General features: G+C 39.5%; 1 protein-coding gene across 7 annotated transcripts in view; it reads left to right on the top strand.

Annotated features, from left to right (window-relative positions):
* Positions 1-26,879, top strand: part of CPQ (carboxypeptidase Q) — a 160,794-nt gene that overhangs the window by 113,638 nt on the left and 20,277 nt on the right. For 2 of the 7 annotated variants that reach the window (XM_031591038.2, XM_090137826.1), the window contains exons 6-7: positions 2,988-3,079; positions 16,467-16,668. In XM_031591038.2, coding sequence (XP_031446898.1) covers positions 2,988-3,079; positions 16,467-16,668 — 294 coding nt within the window. Of the gene's footprint in view, positions 1-2,987; positions 3,080-4,160; positions 4,258-16,466; positions 16,669-20,654; positions 20,953-21,450; positions 21,589-26,879 lie in introns of those variants that run through there. The other 5 variants (XR_016465264.1, XR_016465263.1, XM_090137823.1 and 2 more) reach the window with 5 other exon arrangements.

Consider the following 26,879-nt stretch of genomic DNA (forward strand, 5'->3'; position numbering starts at 1 on the left):
TTTCAAAAAGGAGAGAGATACTGTTTTATATATGAAACAGTTTTCCTTCACTTCAAAATTTGCTTCATGCCCCTCTACATGATACACTCAGCACAGAAAATAGTTTTGTGGTCCAAGTGGTATTTTATCATGTCTTTTCAGTATGCATTTGTGCTGTGATCTGCAAGACTTCTGATTTTGTGACGGTGTTTTCTTGCTTAGGAACTGGTAGTTTTTAAGAAGCAAACCAAAATAGTTAGACTTTATTAAAAAGAAATAAAAAAGATTGTAGCTGAAGTATAATACCTCATACTTTCAATAAAGGCATGTATTCAGAATGTTCTTTGTAATTTTACTTGTGAATATTGGATTTATTTGATGTACTTTGGTCAGAATACCTGTGTTGTTAATAACAGGTAGATAAATACATTATCACTTTCAGATAATGAGGAAATGAAATTTTCCTCTGTATACTTTGTATTTAAAATGAATGCATCCAGAGGTTATGGTCTGGTTTTTCCAAATTTTTTTTTTTAACCTTGCCCATTTTGCTTAGTAAACCACGCAATGAATCTCCTCAGAGATCTCTGAGCTCTGGGGTTGGAAGAGCTGCTACACTGCCTCCAGAAGTATAAAGAGCAAAGCTCAGCAGGACATCTTTCCCTTCTACTTCAGTGGAGAGATGCAATGACAGGCTAAGGGAGGGGCGTGAGCAGAGACCTTCTCAAGGTTTAGCAGAGCACAAGCAGCCATAGTTATAGCAGCAGTGGCAGACCCAAACTAGACTCCAATTTTTGGACTGACAGATCTTGATCTTCCACGGCCAGGAGCAGACAGCAGATGCTGCTCTCCTGTCTTGAGCATCTCCTGCCCTATCTGCTTTCACAACTGTGGTGTGGTGGGCTGGATACGAGACTTCAGTATGTTGCAGTTTGTGATATTATTACACATGTAGCCGTTCACTGGAACCTCTGTTGGGTGCATAGCTGTGAATTAATTACTACTTTTTGTAAGCAAGCCACTGACACATTGGGTTTCTTTTGTGTCTGAAAACTTTCTAACATCAGCACAATTACTATTTTAGCATCTTAATTTTCCCTTATCGGCCATCTGGCTGATATGAAATGCGAAGAAGGCTAACCCTACACAGTAATGATTTAGGAGGAGAGAAGGAAATCTGCTGGGTTTTGGGGGAGGAAGGGGGTTGCTTTAAAGTAATAAGAGCTGATGACATTACTGTTTACAGTCAGCAAATAGACATTTAGAAAATACACTTTTTAATCTCCTAATTCTGTTCTCTGTCTTCCTTTTTTATTGAAATACTGGACAATCCAAGTCGTTTTTTCAGATTTTGAGTACTTCTTTTACACTCTGTCTTCAGTTATTAGAATTTCTAATGGAATTGATAGAGAGAAACCGTCAGCAGATTTTCATTGGATTGAGAAAAAAAAGAAGTAATGAAGATCAGGTCTATTTGTAAGCATCATCCATTTCAACTAGGAAAATACATTTTCACTCTGATACTGATATTATTTCTCCTCAGCACAGAAGTGTGGGAAGTCATTTATGCCTTATTGTTTATTATATTCTTCTATATGGCTTCTTTTTGGTTTTGTGTTTTATGTGTGTATTTTTTTAAATGTTTTTGAGGGGGTTATTTTTGCTGAAATAAAATTAGCAAAGAGCACTATTTGTTCTTGGTCTTCTTGCTCTTTTGTGCTCTCAGACTTGATGTCTTGAATGTATTCATTTATGAGTACAATCAATCAAATAAATAAACAATGTCTATCTGTTCAATTCTGCCGTGGCAGAAACAGCTTGAAAATATATCTGAAAACTTGTCTTTCTTATTGAGCTATCATAGCAAAATACTAAATGGCCCTGTGTTTGCCTTGCTTTGCATACGTTCAGTAGCCAAATTGTGTTTTACATTCCAGAGTACAAATTGCTTGTCATTTGTCTGATAAAAAGCAAAATAATATTGTAATGTCTCTCAGTTTTAGAGAGGGGGAAATATCCAATAGCTTGTATCCAATTAATTAACCTTGATGAAAAATGGTAGCCCTCGTGAAAATTTGATTTGGATCTGCTGAAAGCATACATACATTATTTACTGCAGACCACCAGAAAGACAGAATATATGTCAGAAATTTATCAAGGCAGTTATTTCATATTATTTTTATGTTATGTTTTGTAGACACCTACAGTGTTTTCCACAAATGTACTTCTCCTGTGCTACTGCAAGAGAGACAACTGGTAGCAGCATCACAACAAACTGCTCCTTTCTCTCCAGTCCTTCCTACAAACAAGCAAAGAGTAGTCTGGAAAACAAAACTCACACTAGAAGTCTCATAGAATGACTTGGGTTGGAAGAGACCTCTAGGATCATCAAACTCCAACCCCCCCTGCCACAGGCACGACCACCAGCCTCCATCTCTAATACGAGACCAGGCTGCCCAAAGCCCCATCCAACTTGACCTTGAACACCTCCAAGGGTGGGGCATCCACAACCTCTCTGGGCAGCCTGTTCCAGTACCTCACTACTCTTTCTGTAAAGAACTTCCCCCTGATATCCAACCTAAATCTTCTCTCCTTCAACTTAAAACCATTTTCCCTTGTCCTGCCATTATCTACCTGTGTATAGAGTTGACTTGACTCCTGTTTGTAGATTCCCTTTGGGTACTGGAAGATTGCAATGAGGTCACCCTGCCAGCCTTCTCTTCTCCAGGCTAAACAAGCTCGCTCAGCCTTTCTTCTTAGGGAAGTGCTCCAGCTCTGATCATCCTTTTAGCCCTCCTCTGGACCCTCTCCAACAGTTCCCTGTCTTTCTTGTATTGGAGTCCCCAGACCTAGACACAGCACAGTAGTTTATGGTAGGGGTCACTGAATGGAAACTCAGGCTTTTCTGGCATTGCACAATGGAGACCAATGCAAAACTTTTTCAGATAGATGAATATGAAGACAATGAACACTAATACTAAGAGAGAACATTTTAACTTATGTTTTAGGACTTCGTCCAAAAAGAACTCTGCGCTTGGTGCTGTGGACAGGAGAAGAACAAGGAGGAATAGGTGCTGAGCAATACTACCAGTTGCATAAGGTAAACAATGTCTTCAGATTATTTGCTGGACGGCACTTTTCTCAATAGTTTTGCAATGTACTCATTATTTTTGTCAGAATGTTCAGCTTAATATCTAACTGAAAATAGCGGTTCTAGTTCTGCCTGAAAAAATGTTTTGTCTTCTATCATAAATGTAAACTTCATCCTGTTTTTAACATAAAGTGATTTGACCATGTTTAGACTTGTTCCACTTGGTCTAAGGTACTCTATCACAAAATTGTTCTGAAGCAGATGTTGCATGAAGATCTGCCATAGCTTCCAAATATACTGACTTTCTCAGAATATGAGAATGGTCCACATGTGTTGGTAATATAAACAGATTTTGTTTGGCTTATGTATTTCTGCTTCATGGCATTTTTCCATAATATCCTATAATGTAAAACAAGAAAAATCTTAATTTATTTTTAATAGTGTCTACTCTAAAATGCTGTGCCAATTATTAATTTTATATGATCTGGAATATTGTAAATGCTTGACTTCTGTTTATGCAATCTCTGTTATCAGGATAAAAATACTGTCTACTTTCACAACTGTTTCACCTGTCAACAGCTACCTTTACAAAGTATAGCATGAGATAAAGGACAGCTACATAAAACTATTATGGAGATAAGTCTTCAGAATATGCTTGTTTTTTATTTCCCAGGAAATTTTTCATACAGAGGTTGATGCACTGGAACAGGTTGCCCAAGGAGGTTGTGGATGCCCCATCCCTGGAGGCATTCAAGGCCAGGCTGAATGTGGCTTTGGGCAGCCTGGTCTGGTGGTTTCAACCCCATGGCAGGGCGGTTGAACTAGATGATCTTTGAGGTCCTTTTCAACCCAGGCCATTCTATGATTCTATGATATGGTGCATCAAGAAGAGTGTGGCCAGGAGGTCAAGTGAGATGATCTCCAATCTACTCTGCCCTGCTGAGGCCACATCTGGAGTACAGCGACCAGTTCTGGTCTCCCTAGTTCAAAAAAGACAGGGACATTTGTCATGGTTTTATGATTTTTGGTTATTGGTATTCCATGTGATAGCATATGTAGTGCACTGGAAATTAAAGTGTTAATGCTCCAGTTCCAGGTACCTGTCCCCAAAGAAAAGAACATTCCCCAGAAGACTGTTCACTGTGTTGTTATCATTTCTGCTCAGAGGGAACAGATATAAGGCCTTGGTAGGTCATCTAACCTCTTCTCTCTGCTCTCCTCCCTGCTGCACAACCGGACTGTGCATCTCACCTCAGTGTTACAGTGAGGCCTTATCCACCTTTCAGATACTCTCTCATTGTATTTGATTTATTACCTTTGATTCTAATTATATTGTATTATTGTGTGTTATCTTGCATTCTGGTACCATATTTAGTAAATTAGTTTGTTTCTCCTCAGATCGTTGCAACTGTTTTTAATTATTTTGGGGTTCCCTGTTTCCCTTTTCTGGAGATGTGGATCCTTGGATGCTTCTGCCCTGCTAGTCACAGAACCGGGCCGAACCAGCCCGTAAACCACTGACAGATGTTCTTGAGGGAGTCCAGTGGAGGTCTTCAAAGATGGCTAGGGACATGGAGTACCTCCCATATGAGGAAAGGCTGAGAGACATGGGACTGTTCAGCCTGGAGAAGAGAGAGCTGAGAGGTGATTCCGTAACTGTTTATAAATATCAGCAGTGCGTGAATCATGTTGATGGGGGTGGACTCTTTTCAGTGGTGTGCAATAACAGAACAAGGGGCAATGGGCAAAAACTGGAAGACAGAAATTTCCATAAAAACACAAGGAAGAACTTCTTTACTGTGAGGGAGATGAACAGGCTTCCTGGAGAGGTTGTGGAGTTTCCTTCTTTGGAGGTGTTTAATGCACACCTTTTTGCTTTCCTGTGCAACCTACTGTAGGGAAACCTGCTCTAGCAGGGAGTTGTACTTCATGAACTCTAGAGGTCCCATCCAACCTCTACAGTTTTGTGATTCTCTAAAGACAAGAAGAGTAAGAGTGTGTTTTGGAAGTCACCTGCTGTACAACAGTACACTAGCAGACTGCCAAGAAAGTAATGAATTCCTAGGAGGATGCTTTTAGTGGTAAACAGCTTAACAGAATAAGTACATGGAAACTTCACTTTGAATCAGCCTTGTTGTGATGAACAAAAATCGATTTGCATTTGCAACAGAATGTTCAGAGATAGCACTGTGATGCTACCACTAACTTGTTTAACATTACTAAGTGTTTTAACTACCCATTCATAATGTAGTCATCCTTATACCTCTATCTTATAGGGGAAGCCCAGCTCTCTAGTTTGGAAGATGAATTTAAGAGCTTGCTTTCTTATGTTCAGAGAGGTGGCAGATTGCAGTTTAGTGTGCATTAAGGAATCTGGATTTACTCACAGATGCCCTGATGTTTAGCAGGATTAAACTGACATGAAATATTCTGGAATACATCCCAAGGGAAAGAGCTGCTTCTCATTTACAGAAGTGCATTTTAGAAGAGCTGGAAGGGACAGAGCAAACATTTGGTGTCTGATGCATGCTTCTCGTGGGAAGTTTATCACCTCTGAGGATTTTGGAAAGAGCACCCATTCCTGTCTTGGAAAATCAGCTTTATCCTATGGCTTTAGAACTGTCAGAACACATCAAATTGTCTTATTCACTTCTCATCTTTTTTCAGATAATCTGTATTTCACTATAGTCTCTAGGATTTATATTCAGAAGTAATATCAAAAAATGGGCTTAAGGATCAAATGTGAAAATATAAAGCAGATTTGGGTGTTGTTTGAAAGATACTGGATTACTTTACTTTTAAACTGAAAAAGATGTCTCAAGGTTTGCTGTGCTGATGTGATTCCATCTGGATGTTGTGCTCTGCAAAGAAAGTACAGTCTAAGTTAGCATGGATTTGTAATTTACATGGAGAATTTAAGCAGAAATGAGATCCGTCTGTTGTTTGTTGTTCTTGTTTCCCCCCTGCCATGTGATCTGGCAGAATTATAAATTGATACAACAACAGGACATCACATTTCTCATAATAACAAAATAAAGCAGATTAATACTGTACATTATATTTAGCGTGAAAAATATCTTAACCTTTTAATGATTCACTAGTGCAGATTTCTGGCAATTAGAGTAGTATGGCGCAAAACATTGATTCTTGATATTAATGAGTACAACTGAAGTAAGAGCGTTATTTAAAGATGCCTTGTTAAATGAAAGATGGTCCATATGACTCATCTGCATAGCTGGGCTTATTATGACTTCAGTTCACTACAAACAAGTAGAAATATGAATGCTGTAATTCAGCACAGACAGACATGGATTTCCTTGACATTCTAAATTACACTCTCGTGTCAGTGGAGATGTGGCAGGGGAGAAGAAATGAAGACAATATAGTACTGGACGAGTACAGATACACTTCTTTTTGTAGCCTATTTATTTTTTCTTTCAATTTAATTTCTGTTCTTTTTTCATCATCTGTCATTGTAGGTTGCTGCTGCTGTGTAGGGAATAAGTTACTGCAGAAATAAGAGATAGCAGCCACAAAGTGATTTTAGTATGGTGCGGGATAATTAACTCACATCCCCAGATAGTGGCATTATTTGTATCACGCTCAGGTATTTCTGCAGAACCCAGTGCTGTAGTGTCTGTTTGCTAAAACTAGTCACAGGGTATACTGACTGTTCAGAGCTTTATCAGAAAGTAAGAGCTGCCATATTGAGCTGACCAAAGCTCAGTCTAACCCTGTCTCCTGTTCCTGACAGCACTCAGTAAATAAGATGCCAATGCAGCTAGAGTAAGATCAGTCACCTAGATTACTAACGCAACCATTTTCTCATTTAATGAAACATTTTTTCTGGAGAGAATCTCACAGTCCTCATTCCTTTGTATGATTTTTCCAACATGTTTTCAAGAGTAGAGAACCAAATTCTGTCCAACAGTTTCAGTGGCTCCATTAGTGCAGGGGTGCCTGCTGCCCACCATTACATATCAGATCAGTTCTTAATTTGGGGTAGAAGCCCACAGGGGGAATCACATCTTTACTCCCAAAGAAAATACCCATCAAAGTGCTTGCTGCTTTTAATAGGTGGCCAGTACTTACATTTACTCCTAGACTGGAAAAAGGCCTGGTTTGCCTTCACAATAAAGACTCCTTACTTTGATGAAGAGAAATTAAATAAACATATCTAAGTGTAAATCAGGCTCCAAATCCTGGTATTCAGTGCTAAATGTGAAGTGCTTAGTTTTGTGATCTGGTTGTTGAGGATGGCTCTTATCTACAAACCATATAAATAACTTAAAAAATTTGAAACATTGCAGCTGCTGTTTTCCTATCCAAGTTGCATGAAGGAAGCAGGAGAAACATGGCTTAGTAGTTCTGGAGGAGCTCATTGCATCTGTTATGTACAGATTCTTATATAGCCTTGAACGACAGTACCTGATTGCCTACCAGAAGGCTTGAAGTATTTAACATGCCTACTCTTATGATGTCTTACTGAGGGGACAAGTAAGCATATGTAATTGTCTTACTTTGGTATAGACTTCTGGAGTTTTCACTCTTGGTTTGCAGAGGGAAAGTTCAAAGATGGGTACCTCACACTGCACACAGATTGCTGAGGTTGGTGTTGGTCTTTTGTTCTACTTTCATTTAATTGCTTTGGACTTTCTCTGCAAAAGATCTGTGTGCCGTGAAGACAAGATTACAGTTATTTACCCATTTGAATTAAGGGACTGTGAGTGGCAGATAATTATTTTGCAATATAAGTATTACATACAATCTCTCAGGGATGCAAAAATATTTTGTAATTAGAATGCAAAGAGATACTGAGCCAAATGGAAACTTTCTTAAATAATTCTATTGGGATCATTGGAGGCATTAATGTGTTAAGAATTTATTTCAAGCTGTACTAGAGAAAGCATTGCTAAAGTATTTCTGCATGTTTTTAGTGCAATCTTAATGATATTTAGAATTCTTACCTAAATATCTGGTGCACATGCTTCAATATTTTAAAAAAGCTTTGATTTTCTGAAAAACATTAATCATCAGTGTTTTCTGTGGCTTCCTTTTTGTGTTTATTACCTAGAAGATCTGATATTTTCGCCAAACTGAATTTGCATTTGCAGAAACAGGACTTTTTGAAATGTTGGTATCTCATCATTGCTAATTTAAGTACTCTGTATTGATGCTTTCATGAGATGTCTGCTGTAATTTACTAATGAGTTACTTTCTCCAAGAAGCAAATACCCCAAAAATTTCTTGTTGCTTTCAGGTAAAATGATTCTTCCCCAGAAAACATTGTCTCCTCAGAACTGGAGTTCTCAGAGAACACATGTCCCATGGTGCCAAGTACTCTGGTGAAATGTGAGACATGGATTTATGTGTGATTTGAACCAGATACATCCAGGACTTGAATGTGGGCTCTTTTGTCCAAACAAAAGACGTTGACCATTTGGCTATTGACTATTTTCAGGAAATTTTCTCTGTAATTAAAACTACTGCTTTTTGTCTTGATCACTGCTGTCTTCTTGTTCCCTTGTTCTCTCTCCTTGACTTTCATCTCTTGCCTAGCCTTCAAAAGGTGTGTGAGGCTCTTTGGTGTAGGACTAGCATTTTATGTTGTATTCATGCAGGAAACAGCACAATGGCTTCTTGAATGTAAAGCCTCCTGAGGACACCACAGCACATAATAAACTTAATCATTAACACCATCTGATCTTTCTGCAGAAGTCTGATGCCATTCTTTTTGATTTGGGTTGAAATGGGACAAAAAGACAAACCCAACAACTTCAGGCATTTCAGAATTTCCTGTCCAGCTTCACTGCTGATCTCTCTAGATATTTCCTTTTATGCTGAATGTGGGATGAGTTCAGCAAATTAACAGTAAACATGCTGGTTCTTCCTGTGTTCTACTAGTTCAGATTTGTGCAATACAATATGTAAAAGGCAAGAAGAATTTAAAGAATGAAAAGAAGAAACTGAGCAGAAAATAATTTGTTTTAGTTATGGATATAGGGTTATTTCAGCAAAGGTAAAATATAGCTGCACAGGATGCAGAGAAATAAAAAATGAAGAGGTAGTCTCTAAAGCCCTTGGTCACAAACCCAGCTTGCTTTTTGAGTGTTTATTTTGGCAGTTCCTTGACCTCCATGTCATTTTGTTGTCAACTTTGATTAAGGCAAATAAACTTACGCGGTAATTTCTATTTAGGAGAACAGGTTGGTGGCACTATTTTAAAATTCTGCTGTGAATCATTAAGTTGAGAAACAGAAGAAATTAATAAAAAAGGTCCAAAACTACCAAAAGAAAGTAGTTGCACTGCCTAATTGCACTGCCTTTGCCAGAATTACATTTAACAACCAGTAGCATACTTGATTATATTCACCACAGGATAGCTAATATAATTGATCAATTATATTTTATACCAGTTCTTGGTCAGCAGGATTTCATAATTCTTGATATAGAATTGTCTTGCTCCTAGTGAAATCTGCAATGAAGGTCAGATTTTGCACAACACAAAGAAGAGTTGATTCCCTCCCCTGCCAGAAGCAGGATGGACACAGAATCAGTCATGGCAGTATGTCTCTTGGATGTGTGATCTTGGTTCCATTTGGGCAGATTTCATACGTGATGTTAAGAGAACTCTTTTGTCTTTTTTCCTTTTATCATGTTTTGTTCCCTCAAATAAGTAGCGAAGCTGTCATCTGAAACTTACAAACTGGTGGAATATCTGCCTGTGCTGCCCAGAAGTAAAACATCAGGTTCCCCATATTATTTCAGGTACACAACATGAACAGCAGGCCAACAGATGAAGCCCTAGATTCTTATGTTTATTAATCTTCACCAGTGTTGGTTCTTTTGCCTCAAAAAATGATGTTGCTTATCACAGGATAGTTTAAACCTCATGAGAACAATAGTTCAGTAACACAATGTGTACAGCAACTATTTTGAAGTGTTCATACACAGAAACATACATATGCACATACATTCATACATGAACATTATGTCTCTGTCTATAAGCTCCAGCTACACAGGTAGGCCAAGTATGTAAGGGGATGGCCTCCAAGTACATACCGGAGGTATCCTTTCTTCTCCTCAAAGTCAACATTTTCTAATACATTCAGTCCTTGGAAGAACCAGTTCCAGCAGTTCTGTGACTGTGCAGGACTAACTGGAGTTACTAAAAGAGACATCTTCTGAAGGTGGCTGTTCCTCTGCTTTCATGTTCTCTGCTGATGGGAGCTCCTCAGTTCTTTGGGGTGTTGTACTGTAAGAAAGTTGGGACACAAGAAAGTTCACTACAGCTGTGGAGGACACAGAAAGCCCTCACCTCCTGTTGACTCACTGTGATGAAGTTTCTCCTCCAGGAACTCTTCTCATTCTAAAATTGCATCTTTCATCTAGATCAGAACCTAAAAACATGCTGTGTGAAATCAATAAGAATGTGTGTGCTGTGCCAGCTTCCAAAGAGTTGCTGATGTATTTTCATCAATCTATTGCTGAAAGTTACAAGTCATTTTTCTGCTGAAAATGCATACATGTGTAGAAGTTGTCTTTGACTTAGATTACTACTTTAAAGTAGAACATATTGCCTATTTTCAGATGGATACTTAAGATGGTCAGAGGGCTGGAGCACCTCCTGTGAGGAAATGTTGAGGGAACTGGGCTTGTTTAGCTTAGAGAAGAGAAGGCTCCGAGGAGACCTCATTGTGGCCCTCCAGTACTTGAAGGTAACATATAAACAGGAGGGGGAACAGCTGTTTGCAAGGGTGGATAGTGATAGGACAAGGGGGAATGGTTTTAAATTGAGGCAGGGAAGGTTTAGGTTAGATATTAGGAGGAAGTTTTTCACACAGAGGGTGGTGACACACTGGAACAGGTTGCCCAAGGAGGTTGTGGATGCCCCATCCCTGGAGGCATTCAAGGCCAGGCTGGATGTGGCTCTGGGCAGCCTGGTCTGGTGGTTGGCGACCCTGCCTGGGGGGGGGGTGAAGACTAAATGATCATTGTGGTCCTTTTCAACCCAGGCCATTCTGTGATTTATGATTTTGATTCAATGATTCTAAAACTTCTCATAAAGGGACAGTCATTCAGAGTCTCAGAGTGTTTGATACTTCTGTATTTGAACATAGAAGGCTTTAAGGTATGCAGTTTTCTAGGAAGAACACTTCTCTTTGACATGCCTCTTTGTCAAAATAAAAATGTGCAAAGTCAGTGCTACAGGTAATTTGATGTATACATACAGAGAGTAGTGCTGTCTGCAGGGCTGCCTGCATCCTCTTGTCTATGATCCCTGGAAACTCACAGTACTGAATGTGATCTCTGTGACTGCTGGCAAGTGGCTGCAGAGCAAACAGCAATACTGTACAGGGCAAGACGTGCCAGTGGCGTGTTTGTAGTGAGGGAAATGCTCATAAGTACGTGACCAACTACCATGCTAACCTGCTGGAAGTTACTGAGAGCTTTCACAGAATCACAGAATCACAGAATCACAGATTGGCCAGGGTTGGAAGGGACGTCAAGGATCATGAATCTCCCCCTTCCACAGGCAGGGCCACCAACCTCCTCATTTAATGCTAGACCAGGCTGCCCAAAGCCCCATCCAATCTGGCCTTGAACACTTCCAGGGACGGGGCATCCACAACCTCTCTGAGCAGCCTGTTCCAGTACCTCACCACTCTCTCCGTAAAGAATTTCCCCCTGACGTCCAACCTAAATCTCCCCTCCCTTAACTTAAAACCATTTCCCCTTGTCCTGCAGTTATCTACCCTTTCAAAGAGTTGATTCCCCTCCTGTTTGTAGGCTCCCTTTAGGTACTGAAAGGCTGCAATGAGGTCACCCGCAGCCTTCTTTTCTCCAGGCTGAACAAGCCCAGCTCCCTCAGCCTGTCCTCATAGGGGAGGTGCTCCAGTCCCCTGATCATCTTCGTGGCCCTCCTCTGGACCCTCTCCAACAGCTCCCTGTCTTTCTTGTACTGGGGGCTCCAGACCTGGACACAGTACTCCAGATGGGGCCTCACAAGAGCAGAGTAGAGGGGAACAATCGCCTCCCTGTCCCTGCTGGCCACCCCTCTTTTGATGGAGCCCAGGATCCCATTTGCCTTCCGAGCCACAAGGGCACACTGCTGGCTCATGTTAAGTTTTTCATCTACCAAGACTCGCAGGTCCTTCTCCACAGGGCTGCTCTCAAGGACCGCTCCTTCCAGTCTGTAGGGATGCCTGGGATTCCTCCGGCCCAAGTGCAAAACTCTGCACTTTGCCGTGTTGAACCTCATCAGGTTCACCCGGGCCCACCTTTCTAGCCTCTCGAGGTCCCTCTGAATGGCATCCCTTCCTTCAACCGTGTCGACCGCACCACTCAGCTTGGTGTCATCAGCAAACTTGCTGAGGGTGCACTCGATTCCGTCATCGATGTCATTGATAAAGATGTTAAAGAGCACCGGTCCCAAGACAGACCCCTGGGGGACGCCGCTCGTTACCGGCCTCCACCTGGACATGGAGCCATTGATGACCACCCTCTGTCTGCGGCCTTTCAACCAGTTTCTTATCCATCGAGTGGTCCACCCATCAAATCCACATCCCTCCAGTTTGGAGATAAGGATGTGGTGGGGGACCATGTCAAAGGCCTTGCTCAAGTCCAGCTTTGTTGTTGGCTTCTCAGATAGCAATACCCCGATGAGAACAAACCATAAAATCCTTGGACATTTTTAACTGAGAGCTTTCCTACACGATAAGGAAGGAAAATATCTTTTAACAGAAACAGAAGTCTCACTCATACCTTATAGTGATAACCTTCAGCGTAACAGCAAGTTTCTCCCATATAATGATGGTAACTTTCAAAGATTTCCAAATCTCTGTGTTCCTGATTTTCCCTGTGCTCATTCAGAAAGGGTCTGAACTATATGACTGTGCTCATGGCTGTGGTTACCTCATATTAATGTTGGCATCTTTCTTCCCTAGCAGCTGTTCTACTTTTTTTCTCTAGTTTCTGTTTGTGCTGTTGGCTTCATTAAACAATTTTGATCCTAACTATTAATTCAAAATTACACTACACCATGTTTATATATTGCTAGAGGATGTCTTCTGTTTTTTTCTTCTTTCCTAGCTGTCACATCCATGTAGGTGTTGTGTTTCCCTTGTTTTCTCTTGACTTTCCTATAGCATTAGTTGTCAGCCTAACAAACTTGGGTGTTAATTTAAACACACTTTTAGTAATGCAAGTGGGATGGCTGTCATTTCACCCGAAGTTCCGTGACATGGTTGTTGACTTGCTATACTTGGATCCAAACTGCTCTGAGTCAAATACCAGAATACCAGTGTTGGTATTTCTTAAAGTGTAAATCAATAGCAGAAAGCTGAAAATGCACTGACAGTTTAACCGATGTCCCCTATTACTGGAACAAATTAACCATTAGTCAAGGGCAGTGTTTTGCCATTTAAGACTTCAGAATTTTCCCTGTAAAGTGGTGGTTTTTCTCAGTGGAATTAAAAAGAAAACCAGTGAATGAGGCTCTGGAGAAGTAATAACTCTTAATTTTAATAGCCTCAAATTACGGAAGGCTTTCAGGACAACTGTTCTGTCCTTTGGCCTTTCAGGTGTCTCACTGCTTCAGCTGGGTAAGAGGAATTGCCATTAATGATTCAGTAGATTAGTCATGAGATACTGGAGTCCAGCTTAACATTTGGTAAGAACTGTGGGGATTTGGGTTGAATAATCAGCTGCAGGAATGATTGGGATTGCCAGCATCAGCTGCTGCTGCTCTGTGTTTCTTACCCGTAAATGTACCTCTAATTGTTTGCTACCTGTGTATAGCAAGGTAATTGAAAGAATTTCAGTGTAATTTTGAATATTCAAGTGCTTGCCTTAGAGATGAGAAACACTTACACTTTGGTTCTGCTTAACAGATAAAAACGATTCTCTTGTAGCTTAAAAAGAAATTAAATAAATTAAAATACAGGAGTTTAAAATAGGATAAGCATTGGTAATCATGCCTATTTGTATCTTCAATGAAAATAGCAAGCTGTAAAAAGCCAATTTGCCCTTGCAATGTTTATTATAAAGTTTAGCCTAAGAGATAAACATTGATAATGTAAAGAGAATTGATCCAGTTTGTGATAGGAAGATAAAGGATATAAGTCTGTTTGGAAATTCAGAAAATGAGGCAGTGAGTTACACCACCAAGATTTTGTTTTCCATTATGTGCTAAGAGAAGTGGCAAGTATCAGGATGCAGCAAATGGAATTAATCTCTGAAAAAAAGTGTGCACTGCATTTAAAATGCTTGTTTAAATGACGCATTGAGTGTGGGGAATAAAGAAAGAAACAGCTGAGCCTACAGTTATTTTATTTTATAAAATCTCCCTGTTTTGTTCTCCAGTTCCTGGAATTAGCCAAGGGAGCACTGAACAGACTCAGCCTGCTTTGATAAGTGGTAGTTATCCCTGCACCATAAAATGCAAATGACAAAGGATGCGTATTGCACACAGCGCATTTCTCAGTGCGGATTTCTTTGTGTGTAAGCAGCAACGCTGAAGTACATAAGCAAAATCAGGCATAGTGAGAGCAAACCAAACTACTTTATTTATTTATTTAAAGATTGCAATACCCTAATTTGAAACTTGACAGTGGATAGATATAAAGTTAATCCTATCTTCCAGTGGAAAAAAAATAGGGAAAAAAATTTCTTAAGGACACTTGGTCCTTAAGTAGCTGTGACTTGTTATTTTTTGTCCCCCAGTGAGTCCAGTTTCTCTCCCCAGAGCATTTTGTCTTCGTGTTACTCCTTCACATTCTAAGAACTGAACTGCCTTTTTCCAGGGCAAGAATACATTGTAATGTATTGTGGGTGGTTTGTTTTCTCAGTTTCATATTAAAAACACATGTGAACATTTAAATGAGAAAGAAGACAATTGAAGACCACGGTAATACTAGTGGCAGTTTATGAAGTTTTGCTGTTCAGGTTTGGCATACAATGAGGGTTTACATTCAGAAATGCTGCTTATCGATGTTCATAAGTATCTAAAGGGTGGGAGTCAAGTGGATGGGGCTGGGCTCTTTTTGGTGGTGCCCAGTGACAAGACAAGGGGCAATGGGCACAAACTGGAACACAGGAAGCTGTGTGTGAGGATGACAGAGCCCTGGAATGGGCTGCACACAGAGGTTGTGGTGCCTCCATCTCTGGAGATTTCCAAGACACACTTGGATGCTTTCCTGCGACCTGCTGTGGGGAGCTGCTGTAGCTGGGGGTTGGACCGGGTGACCTCCAGAGGTCTCTTCCAAGCCCTATGATTCGGAGATTCTGTGACACTTAACTAAAAAGAGAAGAGTCTGGAGAAGTATAAATAGAGTATAAAACACAGTTCTTGGCAGATTCTTAGAAAGAACTTCTGAAAGCTTACAGGGCCGACTTTTGATATTTGTGCAATATCATATTCACAGCCACTTTGTGTTTGGTTTTATATCCAAAAAATGGTGATGGAATTCTGTGCTGACTCATAGGCTTGTATAACCTGCTAATGACATGAATCTGTTACTCATGAATGTCACCTTTCTCTTGTAGTGATTTTCTTAAATAACTCATGACAGCCATAAAATTCTAGAATCACATCTGAGCACAGGAGTAAAACCTACAGTCCCATACTTGTAGGAGTAAGTTCTCCCAGTCACATTCAAGACAGTCTGAAGTATAGCTTTCTTCAGTCTGACCCGCCCTCTTTCACTTTGCAGAAAATGTTCTGTAGCTCTCAAAGAGAGGGAAAATTTCCTTTGTGTAAAGTCTGTAAGTACTTCATTCCAATTAGACTTTTGTGACTGAGTGCTCTGAGTGTATAAGAGGCAAATAAATGGCTCTTGGGTGCTAAGTTTTATTCTTTCAGCAAGAAAGAATTTTCCATGTATAGAAAAAGCGAACATTGTTATGCCGTTTATGCCTGAAATCGTAACATTTTATGTTTCCTGTAAGAACTTACCTTGCAAAACACTGACTTCACTTAAAACAGACATTATTCCTTTGGGTCAGGCAGAACTTTGGCATTTCAATCCTCTAGCTGAAGTCAGAGTTGACAACGTGCTGTATTGAAAATAATACGATTCTGAAGAGGCAACAGCTGTTTTTGTCAAGTGTGCTATCTTTCACAGTCTGAACAAGCTTTGCAGGCATCTAATTTTAAAGCTGACCGGTCTGCATACCCTGCCCTGTGCACCAGAATTTCTGGAGCTGCAAATCTGAGTAGGAAGTGATTTGCTGCAAGTGAAAACCGAAATAAGGTGGGAACAGCTTATCTAGATGGTATTTCATAAATCCCAAACAAATCTGAAGTTACACTGTCACAGTTACTTGTAGAACCCAGAATAAGCTGCCACTTATGATAGAAATCACAAACCAGTATGTTCTTTCCTTTCACATTTAGGAAAACATCTCTAACTTTGATATCGTCATGGAGTCTGATGAGGGCACCTTCAAGCCATCTGGGCTGGCTTTTACTGGTAATGCCAAAGCTCGTGACATCGTGAAAGAGATCATGGCTCTGTTACTGCCTATCAACGTTACAGAAGTTTATGACGCTGCAGATGGAACAGACATCAATTTCTGGATGAGGGATGGAGTGCCCGGTGAGAGTACTTTGCAAATAAAATTCCTTCTGTAATACAGTGGCACGTCAGGGGAGAGTTCCTGCAGGCTCTGGCAGCCTGATGTTTTTAAGATTGTAAGGAAGTCTTCCCCTTGAGGAATAATATTTACCATAGATAAAATGCAGAAATGTTAAAAGGTAGCCAACAAAAATAGGACATAATTTGTATTTGAGCTTCAGTTTAATAATGGTATAGATTATGCATAGCATAAACATGCCTAAAATCTTCTTTTAGGCTTAAGGATTTACAATAATTAATCCCAGACTGGTGGTTTATAAATAGTAAACTAAGGCAGAGGGGAATTCTGCAGTGCAGAACAAATAATTTTTTCATTATTACTATTTTGACTTTGAAATATATGGCATCTTTTTACTGTTTTATATTTATACAAAGAAACAATATTTTCAAGAGATGACTCTAAAAGCATATGGGACATTAAAGAGTGCTGAAGAGGTAAAATTCTGTGAAGTTTGATTTGGCATAGGGATTTATCTGTAGCATTATATCTGTGACCCAGTGAGGAGCAGCTTGCTGCTAAAGAGGCTTGCACACTGGCACAGAGGTCCCCCCAGCAGACCCCCAGGCCAGGACACCCCATGCTGCACAAGGTTTTGCAGGGGACAAGAGTCCCAGTTAGAGGGCTGCCTGGAAAAAGCCTTAGTGAATTTCCATGGTAGTTTCCACTCCAGATTAATAGCGTGAAGAACAAAGTTTCATAACACTGATGCTTAAAAAATTATGGTCAGTTCTAAAAGTTTAACTTTTTTTTTTCCTTGGTTCTTTATGACGGAAGTAGGCTGGTGCATTTCTCATGCTCATTTTACCAGTATTTAGTATGTGATTGGACTCTCCTAGCAGTTGATTAACTGCCTTGTGTTCTACTTGGTCCTGTGCAGTGAGTCGTACATTATATTCTTTTTATTTATGGGCAGAACTCTTTGCTTCTGGCCCATATGGGTTGCACCATGATACCATAATGTTGACTGCCATGATAAATGTATGAAAATCTAATTTTCAAAGCAGGATATCTATGCTGGACAAGAAGTATGGAAGGGTAGATATTGTTAAACAGCCAGAGATCTGTCTTCAGTTGGCATACTGTTTTCCAGGTGAGGTGCAAGTTGTTCAGTGCAATGACATACAACTGTGACACTGCTGTGAACTCATGTTCCTAGGCTCTGCTTATGCATCTCACATGAGTATGAGCACTTTGTGCTGGGTTTAGAGAATGTAAGCACTGCTGAGAAGCTGTAGCTGTGGTGTGCATCATCCTCCATAGCCTGTAAGCATCCATGCAAGGATGTGTGGTCCAGAAAATGCAAGTGTATCAGAACAGGTAAGATACTGGGGACAGCATGCTAGGAATGTTATAGTCGGTTAACTGGGAACTTCCAGTCAGAGAGTAATAGATCACAGAAAAAGATACTAAATAATGGAGTTCAGTGGTGTTTGATAAGAGCTCACTCTGAGGAACAGCACTCAGGAAAAGATGGAGGCCAGATCTCTCAGCATGAGGCTTTATGGTCAGGTAAGTCTCTGGTGTCTTCAGAAAGTATAAGCTGTAAGAAATATCATAACCTATAAGCTTGCTTTACACCTTAGTGTAAAAAATAAATACACCACTGAGTCCTCTGTATTAAAATCTGATTTTCTTTCCTATTAAAAATTTGGCATGTTAATTTCATGTTAGTTTTTTTATATATATATACTGTTTGAAGTTTTGATTCATTTAACTTCCACTTAAGCAAATAATACAGTGTTCTTACAGCATAAGGCACAGAGATTCCTTTCTCCCATTGAGCCCTGATGGGAAGGATTTAACTCCACTAAAAACATTTCTGCTGCTTTGGATTGTTTTTTATATTATACCAGGCAGAAGTCTACAGCATCTTGTAATCTTCACGCCTTGTCTGCAGTATTCTCACTGCTTGAATGAGTCCTTACGGTATATTATAACATTGGAACACATTGAATACCCTGTAACAGCTTTTATAATTTTGTCCAATTTAAACATGCAGTCAAGTGTTGACACTTCATCAATTTTATTTAAATATTTTCTTGAAAGTACACTTGGTGTCTTTCTTTCTGTAACAGTTCAAGAAAATACAGTCTACTTCTTGAACAACAAGAACAATAAGAACGGTTCTCTAGCATTTTTCTCCTTTACTTTTTAAATAGATTTTGAGATTCTCCTTTTTATATACAATTAGAAATCTGTTCCTTCTGCTCTGTTTGGTCTGAAAGATCCACAGAGCACAAGATTATGTGTGTTTTTCAGAGCTGTTTGTGGCTGCTTCTGGGACACACAGTGACTCCAGCTCCTCAAACTCTGCCATTTCCAACGTTTTTGTTTTTAAAGGGCATGCAATGAAGTGTCCTTACTTAAAATTTTGTAAGAAAAAGGTGCTGTCTACTCTCAGGGAGTAAGAGAGGCCAAATGAGTTCAGAGTGCTTTGCAAGCTGTGGAATGAAGCTTAACAAATGCCCCTAAAGTACAAGCAAGGTGATCTGTGCTGAATACAGCAGTTTAGTGCTTTGTGTCTGCGAAGTATTAGATATATTTCCATCAGTGGCCTTTATGTTTGATTATTTTGAGAACAGCTTAGCCCAGCAATGAGGAATGTCTGGAGCTGTGTTTTTCTAGTGATAGCCAGTTTTCAGCTACTGAAAATATTTATATTGCATTTGTTTTGCTTTTTCATGAACCATAAATCAAATTAAACTTTCTTGTGTGTGTGTGGTATTGTATTTTATGCTATATTTTTACAGTTTGAGGTGGCCATTGATCCTTAGACTGCTTCTTTATTAATTTCACAATTATCTTCCTCACTTTTAAGGGATCAATTATGTATTTTTTTTAAATTAGACATATATCTAAACTGTTGCATATAAAGCCATTCATTTCCAACACTGTGACATAGTCAAGTTTGGCCAGAATTTACACACGTAGGTGTGGAGATGTTTTTTTTGTTTGTTTGTTTGCTCTTTTTTGTTTGTTTGTTTGGCTTCTGTGCATGCTTTTGCACAAGTCTTGTTCAGTGTCTGAAAAGGATAAAAAACGATTAAGCAAGTCCAGCTGGACCAGCACTCCAGTGGTTTTGTTTAAAAAGCAAGACACAATCATCACAGATCTGCTTCTAAAGTGAGTTAGACCAGTTCTTAAGGTAATAGCACTGGGGCTAGGTCAACCTTCCCTGCAAGCTTCTGGAAATTGAGAAGGGGAAATGAGGTGACTCTATTTGTGTTATGGTATCCAGAAAACATTAGTTCAGCTTTAGACACCAGGGGGGAAGAAAACAGGTGCTCTCCCATTTCTGCAAAGGAAACGCTGTTATGACACACTGTTTCCCAGAGAGTTGGTTCAAGTTGGCTCCCTTCTGCTGGTCTTGTAGGGGAGGTTATTTATTGCTACGGTGCTGCTGATGAGAACATTTGTCCATGACAAACTGAGCTGTATTTGAGACCAAGCTGACCCAGGACATCAAACAACCCTCAGAAGGCGTGTGGCAATGCTTCCATTTAAAATTAAACCAGATACCTAAAGGTGAAACTCCTTTTTACAGTGTCACGCTGAACCTTGCTAGTTGTTCGTGTCCCTCTGTCTCCACAGTGACTGGGTCTTGCTTTTTTTGTTACATTACAGGAGAGGAGAAATTATTCTTCCAGAAATGAATAAACCAGTAGCTCATCTAACTTTAATATTTCTTCAAAAATCAAAAACTCATTGCTAACCCAATCTATTCGTCATTTTCCCAGAGCTGGCAAACAAATACTGTCATATATCATTTCTCTCATTTTTATAGAACTTCTTTATTACCTTTATCTACAATAAGATATGTTTTTGATCTTGGACGGTGGACTTTTATATGCAATATTTTCTTTCTTGTCACATAAGAGGTCAAACCTTCAAGTTCCACTCCTTTTCTAAACCATGCTGTCCCTTCATCCCTTGTCCCTCCCATCAGTCACACACCAAGCACCGTCTAATGCCTGCTTGAACGCGTGAGCTGAGCCCAACTGTCTGCTTGGTGTCTGCCAAAGGCGTGCTTGAGGAAGCAGTGTAATGGGAAAACTCTCTGACTTGGGCCTGCCAGCTGAGTGTGGAGAGTAAGGTAGGCTCTCTGTTCTCCAAATTATTAGTGGATGGACTCTGCTGACTCTTGGCTGTGTCACTGTTTGAAAGCAATTTTCCGCTGTGATGCTTGATCCCTCAGAATACCTGTTTCATGGACTCATGCAGGCTTGGGCAATCTTTGGATCCAGTTTCTAAGCTTGTTTTTATTTATTTATTTATATATTTTTTAAAATATAATAATAGAAACTCTAAGAGAAAAAAAAAAAATTAAAAAAAAGAGGAAAACCAGACCATAATAGGCTTAGGACTTCATAGACCTATGCTGAAGAGTCTTTGACTTGATTCCACAGAGGTAGTGAATTTCTCCATTTGCAAAGATTGTCCTGTAATCTGAGGGAAAGAAAAATTGGATTCCTTAAAAAATAGAGACACTAACTATAAGTCCCTCACTTTAATAGGGAGTATTTGTGTGATTAGTGATCTCAGATGCTTAGTGCAGAGTGTCACTTGGAGAGCCCAGTCTTTTCATCAAGTGACTCACAGAAGTGTAATGGCTCCTGCTACTCAAAGAGCAAAAAGTTGAACAAAGCTCTTAAACCCTACTCACAAAACCAGCTTTACACACTGTATCCAAGAATTTTCATAATTTTACTTACTTCACAGGTGCCTCATTTCTGTACTTGCAGAGTTTCCAGTGTTGAAACACACAAACAGCACCAGTTGCCAGCCACCAGGTGCCTGGTTTGCTTCTTCGTGGAAATGAGGTGTAAAGGACGTCAGCTATGCACCCATGGCATCCCTGAATCTTCGTCTCATTAAGTATGAGTTAGGTATATCAGTAGTGTAATATGATAATTAGCAAAATCATATCGCTTTTTCTAGGTCATTTATTTCCTTTTAAATATTCTATCATTTTAAGGGAAATATGGTGAATGAGTTCCTCTGAAGAAGTCAAAGTTTCTGCAACTTGGGAGGTATTAAATTAAACCAGTATGCTAAGAGAACAATTTTAATTGCTTAGCACTTAAAGAACCTACTATACAGGCTACAGCTATTAGAACCATTTAAAATCTTGATTGAAGTTTGAACTGTGTGTATTAATCTGTACAATAATTCATCTATTCGCAAACTTATCATTGTTCCATAAAAATAGGCTTTTGAAATTAGAAATAGCTCTAGAGTAATTAAAGGAATTTAATATGCTGTAAATTTTTATGAAGGTGAATACCTTAAAATGCTCATAGTTTAGCATAATATCTCAGTTACATTAGCCTCTCATATGACCTTGTCTGCTTTTAGTAACATTAATAAAGTCTTTAAGGCTAATAATTTAATGAAAGGACTAGGCTGTAGATTATGGTATGTTTTCTTATTAGTTGTGCTATTTGACTACCAGACAAGCTTGATCGTACTTTGCATACATTTCTTTTCACCCTTGTTCTTCTTGGATATGTCATGTTTTTGGCATATTGCAGTATTGAACTACTTCTAGTAATTAGCCAAAAGCATCAGAATTGTAATTTTTTTGTTTGATGTAGGATAGACCAAAGACGTGCAGGAATAATGTGGCTGGTGACAGGACAAAGAACTGTGCCTGAATGCAAATTTTAATAGTAGTTTTAACAGGGCTCCTATAATATGCTTCTCATTAGAGCATGTACATTTCTAATCTCCCAAGTTGCACAGAATGATTCTGTCAGATAAAAAATAATGTGTCATTTTTGGGTCAAAATATTTCAGCAGCAAATACATGAAAACTGCTCATTCACATTCATTTTGCCTCAAATGAAGACTGCTTCTAAATTAACTTTCTGAAGTCTACTTTAACTGTGAATTCCTACAGTTCAGCCAATAAATTTTTGAGTCAAAAAATGCAGAGTGGGAGAGCAGTGTCCCTTCTTCTTCCCAAAGATCAGGTTTGTGACTACCTGAGGAACCTGAACTTCCACAAGTCTATGGATCTCAATGACATGCATTCCCAGAGTCCCTAGGGAACTGGCTAACATAGTTGCTAAGCCACTCTCAAGATATTTGAAAAGTGATGGAGGTCAGGTGAAGTCCCTGGAGACTGGAAAAATGGAACTACCGAATTCTCAGCCTCCCCTCAGTGTCGAGGAAGATAATGGAGCAGATCCTCATGGAAGCAATGCTAAGGCATGTGGAAGAGAGGGATGTGATATGGGGTAACCAGCATGGCCTCACCAATTGCAGGACTTGCCTGCCCAGCATAGCAGCTTTCTGTAATGGTGTAACTGCATCAATGGGAAAAGGAAAAGCTACTGATGTAATCTAACTGGACTTTGACACGGTCCCCCACAACATCCTTCTCTCCAAATTGGAAAGATATGGATTTGATGAGTGGACTGTTCAATGGACAAGGAACTGGTTTGAGATCATACCCAGAGAGTGGTGGTCAATGGCTCAGTGTCCAGATGGAGACTGGTGACAGGTGGTGTCCCTCAGGGATCAGTACAGGGACTGGTGCTCTTTAATATCTTCACCAATTATATAAACACTGGGATTGAGTGCACCCTCTGCATGTTTATGGATGACACCAAACTGTGTGGTGCATTTGATCCCATATAGAAAGACCTAGGCACACTTGAGCTGTGGGCCTATGTGAACTTTATGAGGTTCAACAAATCCAAGTGCAACATGTGACACATGGGTGGTGGCAATCCCTGCTATCAGAACAGGCTGGGGGATGTAAGGATGGAGCAAAGCCCTGCCGAAAAGGACCCGTGGGTACTGGTGGATGGCAAGCTGTCTGTGAGCCAGATTGCAGCCCAAAAAGCCAACCATATCCTGGGCTGCATCAAAAGAAGCATGGTCAGCAGGGTGAGGGAGGTGATCCTCTATGCTCATGGGACCTCACCTGGAGTACTGCATCCAGATATGGAATCTTCAGTATAGGAGAGATGTGGATCTGTTGGAGCACATCCAGACGAGGGCCACAAAAATGACTCAAGGGTAGAACACCTCTCCTATGAAGACAGGCTGAGAGAGCTGGGGCTGTTCAGCCTGGAGAAGAAAAGGCTCTGGGTAGATCTGAGAGCGGACTTTCAGTATCTGAGGGGAGGCTATAAGAAAGATGGGGTCATACTCTTTAGCAGGACAAAGAGAAATGGTTTCAAACTAAAACACGGAAGATTTAAATTGGGTATAAGAAGACTTTTATATGTTAAGGACAGTGAGGCACTGGAACAGGTTTCCCAGAGGGGTGGTGGATACCCCATCCTGGGAGACATTCAAGGTCAGGCTGGAAGGGCTCTGAGCAACCTGATCTAACTAGTAGCTGTCCCTGTTCATTGCAGGGCAGTTTGACCAGATGACCTTTAAAGCTCCCTTCCAACTCAAACGATTCCATGATTCTATGATTCTAAAAGTAATTTATTTGAGACTGATAGGAATATTCTGAAGAGAAATGTCAAGACCAGCAAGGGTGAATGCAGCTATTAATAGCAGATAGTATTAAATGCTTTACTACATGCAATATTAGTGACATTTTGGTCAGAGCAAGATCACGAAGGAATACAGGAAGATCTGAAAGTCTGGAAACTACGTTACATTGCAAAGCTGGAGATTTTAGAATCTTTTTCAGCTAATGGAAAGGTATGGCAGTTTACATATGACTCAAGCACAGCATACAAATTAGGCTGGAAAGACATTTTTCTAATGACTGTTTGTTTTTGCCTTGTTTTATAAATTAGTTCATTAGCGATTCAGTCTGTGAGACCCCCAGAAAATTCCAAGTAGATGAAAGCAAGCACCTTCTTGCAGTAAGTTTAGTTAGCTACAAAAGCAACTTGCATTCTTGCTGAATTCTACATCATTTTGAATGTATAAAACAAGACTTGAATGTCCTTCAAAAAGTAAAGGGTAATTCAAACAGGAGGAATGGGTTTGATGCAGTAGTTACAAGGTGAGGTTCTGTGCCATGTGTTATTCAGAAGATCTGATTAGATGGTAACGGGTCTCGCTGGCCTTAAAAAATCTATGAATCTGCCAGTAAATTTTACAAGCATTTTTCATCAGCTAATGCCTCCTTCCCATTTAATTCTCATCTACTTCAAGCAGAGTAGATTTTTCAATATCACAAGCTCTTGTCTTTAGTATGAACAGCATTTAGGTAGTTTTAACTACGATTAAAAATACAGAATTATTGTTAACTTGCCAATCCCAGTGGAAATTTGAACTCTAAAATCAAAAATATTTGCTAAGCTATATCCTACAAAGCTTAAAAGCTTGATTTTTTTTTTCTTTTCTATTTCTAGTTATTATCTTTTTTCAGCGCCTGTGATGCATTTTATTTGAGAATGTTTTCTTGGTTGTCATAAGCTATAAATTGCTGCATTCTGGCTTGGCAGCTGATAATACTGTATTTATCATTCAAAAAACTGAGACAAGGCAACTTTGAAATAATGTTATATGAATGTACAGTAAATCAGTTTGAATCTCTGACATTTTGGTTGGCTTTTATAAATCTATAAGAAGTAATTTTTTCCACTGCATTCAACACTATTCAGATACTAATGTCATTATTGAAAAGCAAAAATAAAGTGTTTCAAACAAAAGCATAAATTCTAATAATTCTTGCACTTTCTGTCTCATGGGCTTCTTAAGGATATTTTATCACTGTTACGTCTGTAAATATCAGTGTGGTTGATTTTAGTTCCTAGTTTTAGATATATGCTCTTTAGAAAAGTTACAAGAGATAGGTTGGAGTAAATGACCCTATTATTATCTATGCTCCTTATCAAAGCACACAGAATTCCAGAATGTTTCAGAAACCATCAATGAGTTTGTGCCTGGCACCCACCTTTTTTTGTAGGAGAAGATGCTTTTTCTCAGAAAAGAAATGCTGAAAATATCTGACTGAGAATCTAATTTGGATGTGGGGTGTGGTTGGTTTTTTTCTGGCTGTGCCTCTGAGGGGCATTTTAATTCTCTATTGTTTACTACTTAGGAAAGCTGAATTCTGTTTCTGTGGGTGGGAATATTCTTTTCATATGGAAGCATTTGCCATTTGTTGATCTTAAAAATTCAAGTGTCCTACATTAGCGCACAGAGCTCAGTGTTCACATGTTAAATATGCAGCTTGGAAATACAAGTTACTTTAAGCCTTATTCCTAGAACTGTTCTCGATTTCACTGAAGCTCAAGGAAATAATGAAGTAAATAGGAAAAAAAAAAAAAAAAAAAGAATTTAATTTGTGTTCCGTAAGGAAGTTGGAGATGGAAATATGTTTGCCAGTGGAAAAGTGTGAAAGTTAACTGTGATTCTGTCCAATTTTTTTCCTTTCTGGAATTTGATGATGAAAAATTAGATAGGCTCACAAGCTGGAAATGTGGGGAGATTTCTAACCAAATGTGCAGCAATTCAGAATGGCTCAGCCGCAGTTCATTTAATTCCTGGAAAACAAACTGTAATGGCATCAGCATTAAAAACTGGATAAAAAATAAACTGTTCAGTAGCTGAGTGCTCCAGCAAGACCATTTGTAAGCTACTCCTGATGGGAAGGGCACAGGTTAAAAGGATTAAGATTTGCCTTACAGCTTTCAAGTTGTTTCCTACATGAAGTCATATGATGTTTCTAATATGATTCTTAAGGGATTAGTACATCCTCACAACTTATTTGAAAAGCATACAAAACAGAGCTGATGTAAACACTGTTGGGATGATGAGAACAAGCTGATCATCTGGACATGGCTTATTTTTAGAAGCCCTTTTTTAAAAAAAAAATATTTTTTTCACTTTGTAAAATGAGCTCAACCTAATCCAAGGTAACCTTACTTGATGTCTGCTATAAGAAAGAGAGGAATTTTCTTCTGCATGTGCCTCCTTCTTCGTTGCTCATGGAGATATCCCAGAAGACTAGCTTAGAGTAGGTAACAGATGTACAGGCCACTGAAGATAGATAAGAAGAACCTCAGCCTAAGAGAATTTTCATAGTTCTTTTGGTTAAGTTGGACTTCTGGAAATCACCTTCTTCCCCAAGCAGGACTATTTTCAAGGCTCGATCAGGTTGCTCAGGGCCTTGTCCAGTTTGAGTTGTGAAGATATCTGAGGTACTATCCTCACCAATTTTATGGTTCCTTGGTTTCCTTAATGATAA

This window comes from Phasianus colchicus, chromosome 3, assembly GCF_987193195.1.
Source record: "Phasianus colchicus chromosome 3, bPhaCol1.hap1.1, whole genome shotgun sequence".
Classification (NCBI taxonomy): Eukaryota; Metazoa; Chordata; class Aves; order Galliformes; family Phasianidae; genus Phasianus; species Phasianus colchicus.